The sequence below is a fragment of the Camelus dromedarius genome, chromosome 24 (assembly GCF_036321535.1).
Source record: "Camelus dromedarius isolate mCamDro1 chromosome 24, mCamDro1.pat, whole genome shotgun sequence".
Taxonomy (NCBI): Eukaryota; Metazoa; Chordata; class Mammalia; order Artiodactyla; family Camelidae; genus Camelus; species Camelus dromedarius.
In genome coordinates, this window is record NC_087459.1 from 6,842,470 (window position 1) to 6,851,064 (window position 8,595).

Here is an 8,595-nt window from a genome sequence, read left to right on the forward strand (position 1 = left end):
AATGTCCATCAACAGATCACTGGATAAAGAAGATGTGGTATATATATATATATATACAATGAAATACTACTTAGCCATAAAAAAATAAAATAATGCCATTTGCTGCAACACAAATGGACCTGAAGATTGTCATGCTACGTGAAGTAAGCCAGAAAGAGAAAGAAAAATACCATATGATACTGCTCACATGTGGAATCTTAAAAAATGACACAAATGAACTTACTTACAAAACAGAAACAGACTCAAGATACAGAAAACAAATTTACGGTTACTGGGAGGAAAAGAGGGGAAGGGATAAATTGGGAGTTTGAGATTTGCAGATACTAACTACTAAATATAAAATAGATAAACAACAAGTTTATACTATATAGCATAGGGAACTATATTCGGTACCTTGTAGTAACCTATAATGAAAAAGAATGTGAAAACAAATATACACTTGTACGTGTATGACTGAAACATTATGCTGTATACCAGAAACTGACACAACATTGTAAACTGACTATATTTCAATAAGTAAAAAAAATTTCTTCACAGATATTAAAAATGAAAACAAGACAACCAACTTAAATTTCCAAGCAACTCACTGCTAACCAAGTGAGGAAAGCCACTTACTGAAGGTGATTTAATTGTGTTTGATTGCAGCAGCTGAAGAAGTCTGTCCAGAAAAAATAAATTTAAGACCATGGGCATTTGGGCGACAACAGCTGTTCTAAATGTTAAGGACACTGCAAGCAACATCGACAGTCAACTGAAAATGAGGCAAAAGACTTGAAGTGATTTTCCTTGGCTCTTGCTGGATCCAGATGTCACCGTAACCGCTGAGCTGGGAAGTGACTGAAGGCTGAGCCTCCGCACAGTCTGAGAGGAACGACCAGCAACTCAAGCAAGAAAATTTAACTCGGCAGAACTGGAAGTGGAGTCCGCTAATATGCCCTACAATCACGGGCAGTGAGGTACACGTGGGGCGTGAAGAGGCTTCCGTGACTCATTAACAAACTTGTAAAGACAATGGGCTTCATCAAGCTTGATTTTCTACTGTATTATTCATCCACAAATACTCTGAGAAAAATACCTGCATCTCTTATCATGCTGCATCTACTGAATCCATCAGCAGTGTCGGCAGTGAACCTCATCTGCTCTCGGGCCCTGAACCAGGATGAAGAGACCCACGTTTGCAAACAGTTCTAGTGACAGGAACGTTAACTGTGAACCTCAGTTAAGCAAATGGTACCCATTCTTATCATCAATAGACTCACATTACAAATTATGATTACCTTTTGAACTTTGCATGTGAAGAAACTATAGAAGTTTATTTCTTGTGTTTGCCAAGATTCTGATTCTTTTTCCACACAACCTAAAATCCATACTATCTGGCTCTTTACAGAAAAAGTTATAAATCCCTGAAATGGACCATCACTATCTCCACACAGGAGGAGATGGAAAAGGTTCAGCAGCTCGACAGGCAGGCAGGCTAACTTCAGAAGGCATAGTCTTCACCACTGACCCACACTGCCTCCAACAACATATGAAATACAACGAATGGCATTAGAAGAAGACACTAAAGATAACACCCACGTGACAAAATCACATTTGTAAAACAAACTGTTTTGAAATAGAACCAGTCAGAGATAATGGGCTCAGGACCTGGTCAACATGTTGTAACAATAAGAAAATGATCATGTGAAACATAAAGAAAGATTAATCATTTCTTGGAAAGAGACAAAGTATGAAAAAGTAAAAATCTGTATCAAAAGCATAAATTTAAGTCCCATTATTTCAAAAGTGAGACTTCATTATTAAGAGATTTGTAAAAGCAATTAAATCTGAGGCCCTGAACAAGGAAACGAATCATCGCTAACCAAGAGACTGCCCCCAGCTAGTCTAAGGTGTCCTTTTTCTCTTGAGAGTGGAAAGAAGGCCACAGAAAGTATAAAAAACATACTATCTAATAAATGTATTGCAATCCTAGGAAACAAGAATAAAAATAATAAAAGACATTGAAACCCATGGTATTAGCAATTCTGTAACCAGCTTGGCCCTAAACAGTTAAATTTTAGAATTGTGCCTGGGGTTTGATGTCTTCCTAAGGCATTTAAAACACGGAGAAGGTGATGTCAGACTTTTCAGTTTAATTAAATATTCACAGTAATTTTTGATTAAGTAAGTTTGCAATTGACAGTAAATACTCAGGGACAGCTAATGTACTAAATTGATGTTTTACTTTATTAGTTGTGCAAACCTTATAAGTATTGAAGAGTGTCGGTTCATGGTGAGAGGATGCCAATGGCCTGATAAATGTAAAAGGTGAACAGGACCTTGAACAGAGGCACTCAGTTATGGGTACACCTCCCCATACACAAAGTCTCCCTGGACATCAGTGAGTTAATCCACTGACTAGCAGATGTGCTCCATTTCCCGACCCCCTGGCCAGCCAGCCCAGCAAAGACCCTCAGGACACACGGTTCACGCTCGCAGCTGGGAATCTACCCTGGGGAAGTGGGGAAGCAGATGCTGACGCAGCTGGGCCAGCCTAGCCCTAGTCCCTCCAGCGGTGTCCACACTGCGTGTTGCAGCACTTGTAGAAGGTGGTCATTGGTTCGTCCGCAGAGCGGGTCTGAAGCTGCATGAAATAGGCACGAGGATGTTCACATTTGGGACAGGGCTCTGGCAATGAGAAAAACAGACAAGTGACCCACATTTATTTTTTTAAAAATGATGCTCATGACCAATACACTTATTAGGTGTTATGCCAAAGGTAGCAAAGATATCCCCCATCCTCATCAGCTCACTGGGTATCCCTCACCCAGGGTACCTTCTACCACGATTTAAGGCATCATTCCTGCTATGCTCTCACTGAGAAAGGAGGAGACCTGGGATCCTGAAAACATGCCTCCTCCTCTCTCTGGGTCCCTTTTCCTCAAATCTGACTGAAGACTGGTTGGAAACATAACATAAGAGGTGACATGGCTGCTGTGTGCATTACAGAGTCCACACCCTGCAGACTCCCCTAAAAAGTGCACAAGCTCTCTTACCTTCCCAAAGGAGCGCCCAGCGTACGACCAACCTACTTGCCCGTAAATTGAGGGATCCATTTTGGGAGAAGTTCCCTGGGCTAGTCTCATCAAGATCTAACCACACATCCCACATTTTTTCAAAGTGTTCCAAGGCACGTATTTACTTTCACTGTGATTTCAATCTGAGAACCTTGCTCTTGATGGAAACGCCTTCAAACACTATCAAGCACCAGTTGGACATCTGGTATGTAATTCATCTTCTACTGATAAATCCTGCCAATATTAAATTTTTAACATAGCAGGCCCAGATGTTCTTCTCTTGGGGTAAAAAGACAGCACGAATCCTACGTGAGCTCTCCCACTTCTCAGTGCAGGTCATGCCTCTTTCCTTCCTTGGTCACATCTATCTACATCAGAAATGAATCAGGACTAAAAATAAATACTAATTTTACTGGATATTTATGCAGTTTAATGCTCTCTACTATTAACTTTTAAAAATCTACATTAGAACAAAAAAGACAGTATTTTGCCCTTAGATTCTGATTTCTTATTACTCCAGTTTTTGTGGCTCTCATCACAGCTGCCACCTGTTGAGTGCCTATTATATGCCAAACACTCACTTCATGCTCTCACAATCTATGACTATGGATTTGCCCCAGAAAGGTTAAGGCCATACAATGAGAGGTCACTCTGAGACTCTATATTAGGCCTGAGTAACTCCAAAGCTTGTGCCAATATTGTTTGTGTAACAAATAAACTACTAAAGAAGAAAGCAAATACACTTTTTGCTTTTAGACGCCCACTGCACACAAGCATATCACAGACTCGGCCCTGCCATGGCACAGTCAGCCGCCTCACACTCAACCACAGCTCACCTGCAGTAGAGTCGACATTCTCCCAAGCAGCTGCTCCACCGAGCACATCATCCACTTCTTTCAGCTTTGGGTACTTCCGATTTGTTACCTAACAAACGACGGCAAGTCTTCAGTAAGCGAACAGTATCCACCTGGGTCACCAAGCCCTACGCGCCCTCCAGCATCTCCCCAGACTTCGCTTCCTTCCTTCAACAAATACAACCAAATACAATTGAAGGCAAACAGGTGCACTCAGCCAGGTAGCCCAGCCACTGCCCTCAGGCAGAGAGCTTTCTAAGAAGGTCACAACTGGCTTCTTTTCCAAGATTTACCAGACATCCTTGAAATTTCAGGGTTACATAAAGAGTTCACTCTTTCCAGTTTCAGGCTCTAAACTCCCACAACACAGTTATACAGTAGAACAAAAGAGGGAAAAAAATTGGAAAATTCCTGCTCTCCTGCAACCAAGCAGGACCCTATGGGGCCTTCCTGGGACGGACTCCTCCCCCCATGCCCTCTGCTTTAGCTCCTCTCCGAAGTACCTAGATAACGGTTGCAACAAATAACAGTATCTGATGCACATTTCCTGGGTTGTTTTGCAGATGCTAAAATCCCCACCAAAAAGAGGAAGTTAAGTACTTGATGACCATGAGGACCTTGGCCTGAGGATTGATGCTCACCCCTGTGACACCACTCTGTTACCTCATCATCAATCAATCAGAGAATTATGCAGGATGTGATCACATACTCTGCAACTCCCCTCCAGCACCTTGACTTTAAAAATGCTTCCTTGAAATCCACCAGGGAGTTCTAGCTTTTAGAGCATGAGCTGACCCAGTCTCCTCGTCTGGCGCCTTACCACAATTCAGTGTCAGTAGTTGGCTTTACTGTGCGAGGGCGAGCGGACCAGACCCAAGTTTGGTTCCCTAACACTCCTACAGTTTATATCCTAGTATTAACAAAGTGCGTAAGTAAATTAAGCCTGTTGGAAGGCAGTGAGTCCCACGGGAAAAGTAAAAGTAGGGGAAGGAGTATAAAATGGAGAGGCTGCAAATTTAAATAATCACTTAAATAAAAACACGAACGAGAGACACAGGTACCCAAAGGGAAGAGTGGACCGGACAAAAACCCGTGCACAGGGTCTGGTGGTAGCGTCACGTGCAAGACCGCAGAGCCTCCGAGAAGCCGGCGTTGCTGGGCAGAGAGCGTCAGGAAGGGAAATCGGAGCAGGAGGACAGGACAGGACTGGGGAAGACCTGGGTCCGGGCCTGGTAGACCCGTGAGAATGTCAGCTTCCGCTCCTCGCGCCGGGCAGGGAGGTCCGGCCGGGACCCACCTTGCGGGTGATGTTGTGCACGTAGGGGCAGGTGTTGCAGGCGAAGCGGTGGCAGCGCTGCCCCTCCTCTACGATTAGCCCGTTCCCGCAGCCCGGGCAAAAGAGCAGCATCTCGGCTGACCGGCCCGATGTTCCCGGAAGCTCCCGCAGCGGCTCGGCGCAGCCAGCCAGACGCGCCGAACTCCTACTCGTCCGGGCAGCCGCCCCGCCCCTCAGCCCACCAATAGACACGCCGATTCCGCGCTCCCAGTGAGCACTGCGGCAGGCCATCTCCCAGAGACTCACTTCCCATTGGTGCTCGAGGTAGCCCCGCCCCCCAGTGTCCCGGAGGTGTAGCTGTGTCGCCCCTATCGCGCGGAGTTGGGGTGTTGGCGGAACCTGCGGGCGGCGAGGCGCCCTGGAGGCAGCGGAGGCGTCTGCGCGGCCCGAGCCGCAAGAAGAAGAGGAGGACGAGGAGGAGGCGCTGCCTCACTCCGAGGCGGTAGACGTGTTCCAGGAGGGTCTGGCCATGGTGGTGCAGGACCCGCTGCTCTGCGACCTTCCGATCCAGGTGCGGGCGGGGCGGGGGCCTTCCTATCGAGGTGGTGTGTTGGGGCGCGGACGGACCCCGGGGGTGCCGATGGCGGGCTGCGGCCCAAAGGACTGGAGGAGACGCCTCCGGGCGTAAATGCGGGTTTTAGCTCCGGCCGGGCGTGGAGGGGCGAGGGAGGTTCTCGCCTCGGGGGCGTAATTTAAAGGGGCGCCAAAAACCCACTGGTCAGGACACGTGACATGTCAATGCAGTGTTTTTAAAACGCAAAGTTTGTGTAAAAAAGCCTATGATAGGCAAAGTAACATAATTTCAAATAAAAACAAGATCAGTATTACTGGTTTTTTCCTTCTCAATCTTCAGTATGGTTTGGTAGGGTCCAGCTTTTAATCCTTGTTATTTTCCGTCATGGAATTTTTAACTCCTATTTCCTTAACACTTGTATTAAGATGTTGATCATTACCGTTTTTTGGTGACCCGGTAAATTTTGCACCCCTGCCTCAGCCTTACCTGAGGCCCTGGCCTGGGTCCTGGTGGTCAGGGGCTCTCAGGCTGGACAGTCAGGCCGAATGTCCATCCTCCCACCCAACACCCGGGCTGGAGGAGCCAGGGGCTGATTCTCAAGTTGGTCCATTCTCCTTGTCTGTTTCTTTGCTCTTCTTTCTCCCAAGTCTCTGTCCACTTAATAGAAAATGTGGGTGGGACATGAGATTGAGGTGCTGAAAAACTGGGAAACTCTCACATATGAGCAAGAACCTTGAAAAAATGTAGCACCACTTGTTGAACACTATCGCCTTGTTTTCCTTTATTGTTGGTCTGAGTGGTAAAGACAGCCAGGGTTCCCACCACCACCTTTGGTCTTTTCTAGGTTACTTTGGAAGAGGTCAATTCCCAAATAGCACTAGAATATGGCCAAGCAATGACGGTCCGAGTGTGCAAGATGGATGGAGAAGTAATGCGTAAGTGCTGCCCTCCCTTGAGGCCGTGCAGTTTCAACTTTCACAGGGAAAGATGTTAGCAGGACTGGTCAGTGGGAAACTCAGGGCAGTGTCTAGATGTGTTGGGGCAGCCACAAGCCCAGCCTGCCCAGACTTGAGCCTTGGGAGGAAACAGAACTTCAGTGCTCCTCTCTAGCTGTCTGAGGCTGTGGCTGCAGGTTCCCACCATGGCTCTTCTCCCATTTGTGTCCCTGGTTGCAGCTGTGGTTGTAGTCCAGAATGCCACGGTCCTCGACCTGAAGAAGGCCATCCAGCGATACGTGCAGCTCAGGCAGGAGCGTGAAGGGGGCATTCAGCACATCAGCTGGTAGGTGGGGCGGCCAGCAGCTCCTGCTTGCAGTCCTTCACAGGAGCTGGTGTGGGACTCCACACGAGCACTTGCTGTCACCTGGGCTCTGCTACAGAGTGCAGGTGGAAGCCACAGGCTCCCTGTCCCGAGCCTTCAGGCAGGGCAGGTGCTTTTGTGCCTCCATCACCCTCCCTGGGGAAGCTGCCATCTGGGCAGCTGGATATCTTCACATTGGGACACCCTAGGGCATTTCCAGTGTGTCTGGAAGTGGTTTCCCTAGTGACAGATGGTACGGCTGCCAGCTCCTCACCTGGGTCCTCACCCTCAGTCTCCTGTTAGCCGTGTCTTGGTACTGCCACCTGTTTCATTAGCAAGGTGTGTTTGGCCCCCAGCCCCCCCATGCATCCCTTTGAGATCAGTGCCTTCTTGTACCTGCCTCACACCTGGTACACACGTGGTACAGGAAAATAGCCTGGAGGAGACTGGCTGCCTCAGGACCTGCAGAGCTGAGCGCCTTGAGTCATCCTCATGCCCAGCATCTGCATCCCAGCTGCTCTGCTTACCCTGCTCATGGTTTACTGAGTCCTCGTCTTACAGGTCCTATGTGTGGAGGACATACCATCTGACCTCCGCAGGAGAGAAACTCACAGAGGACCGGAAGAAGCTCCGAGAGTAAGTTCAGGCTGTCTTGAGCTGCAGGGAGGTATCTGTTCTGTGGCTTTCTTATTCCCCATGCTCTGCCATAGGGCTGGGGTCCCCTCCAGGTGCTTTTAAAGGAAGGAAGGATCTTAAATCACTTCCTGGGGAATGTGTGAGACCAGGAAAGTCCCTCATTGGACTGACGCCCTCCTGCAAGGAGCTTCCTGGAGGCCTCCCTGCTAGAATAGGAGGCAGAGGAGCAACGGAAGGGGATGGGGTCCTGCTGCTTCTCACCAGAGGCAGTTCAGGGCTGCAGAGCCAGGGGAAGAGAAATAAGAGCGTGCGTGGGGGTGGGAGGATGACCACTGCCACCTCCTTGCCTTCCTGAACACCATGCTCTTTCCACCTGCTTTCTCTCAGTCCCTCATCAGCCTCAGGTGAGGACTCACAAATGTGCCCTTCTGTAGATTGGACACTTCATGCCCTTCCTTCTCTTTCAGCTATGGTATCCGGAATCGGGATGAGGTGTCCTTCATCAAAAAGCTGAGACAAAAGTGAACCTCCAGACAAGGACAATTCTGAGTCTTGAGCTCACCTCACCCCAGATGGGCCCAACTGGACTGTCAGCATGAATCCTTATCACACGGCAGATTCCACAGGGCTGGGAGCCTAGCCCTGTGCACAGAATAAACCTATTTCTGCTTAGTTTGCAAAGTCAAGCCACAGTTCCAGGGGCAGAAGGGACTGGCGCTGCCCCATCAGAGACGGGAGGCAGAGGCAGAGACTGGTGGCGGGTGAGTCCCAAAGTCTGAGATGCTACATCTGAAGCTTGGGCCACCCCTCTCCCCAAACCACACGAGCCTGTCACTGTGATGTCTACAGCCAGGAGGAAGTAAAAACACAGTGACTAGCTTTCTGTTTCTGCTTGTGGGG

The 8,595-nt window shown here is 48.2% G+C and overlaps 2 protein-coding genes across 2 annotated transcripts; one reads left to right on the forward strand and one right to left on the reverse strand.

The window, feature by feature from the left end:
• Window positions 1-2,203: 2,203 nt before the first annotated feature.
• On the reverse strand, window positions 2,204-5,381 carry POLR3K (RNA polymerase III subunit K). Its single transcript, XM_010991079.3, has 3 exons — window positions 5,208-5,381; window positions 3,893-3,980; window positions 2,204-2,667 (listed from the first exon to the last, which is right to left on the reverse strand). Exons 1-3 carry the CDS (start codon window positions 5,316-5,318, stop codon window positions 2,540-2,542), a joined length of 327 nt encoding a protein of 108 aa, XP_010989381.1. The 5' UTR covers window positions 5,319-5,381; the 3' UTR covers window positions 2,204-2,539.
• A 130-nt stretch (window positions 5,382-5,511) lies between these two features.
• SNRNP25 (small nuclear ribonucleoprotein U11/U12 subunit 25) lies at window positions 5,512-8,574 on the forward strand. Its single transcript, XM_010991082.3, has 5 exons — window positions 5,512-5,757; window positions 6,605-6,695; window positions 6,936-7,041; window positions 7,621-7,695; window positions 8,163-8,574. The coding sequence occupies exons 1-5, from the start codon at window positions 5,716-5,718 to the stop codon at window positions 8,218-8,220; spliced, it is 372 nt and encodes a 123-aa protein (XP_010989384.1). The 5' UTR covers window positions 5,512-5,715; the 3' UTR covers window positions 8,221-8,574.
• The last annotated feature ends 21 nt before the right edge of the window (window positions 8,575-8,595 follow it).

Excerpts from the sequence above, each read along its gene's own strand:
- POLR3K (XM_010991079.3), bottom strand. The coding sequence starts at position 5,318 with ATGCTGCTCTTTTGCCCGGGCTGCGGGAACGGGCTAATCGTAGAGGAG. Across the intron at positions 3,981-5,207 it reads TGCACAACATCACCCGCAAG|GTAACAAATCGGAAGTACCC; the intron begins GTGGGTCCCGGC and ends GTCGTTTGTTAG. Across the intron at positions 2,668-3,892 it reads GAATGTCGACTCTACTGCAG|AGCCCTGTCCCAAATGTGAA; the intron begins GTGAGCTGTGGT and ends TCTCATTGCCAG.
- SNRNP25 (XM_010991082.3), top strand. The coding sequence starts at position 5,716 with ATGGTGGTGCAGGACCCGCTGCTCTGCGACCTTCCGATCCAG. Across the intron at positions 6,696-6,935 it reads GATGGATGGAGAAGTAATGC|CTGTGGTTGTAGTCCAGAAT; the intron begins GTAAGTGCTGCC and ends CCCTGGTTGCAG. Across the intron at positions 7,696-8,162 it reads GACCGGAAGAAGCTCCGAGA|CTATGGTATCCGGAATCGGG; the intron begins GTAAGTTCAGGC and ends CTTCTCTTTCAG.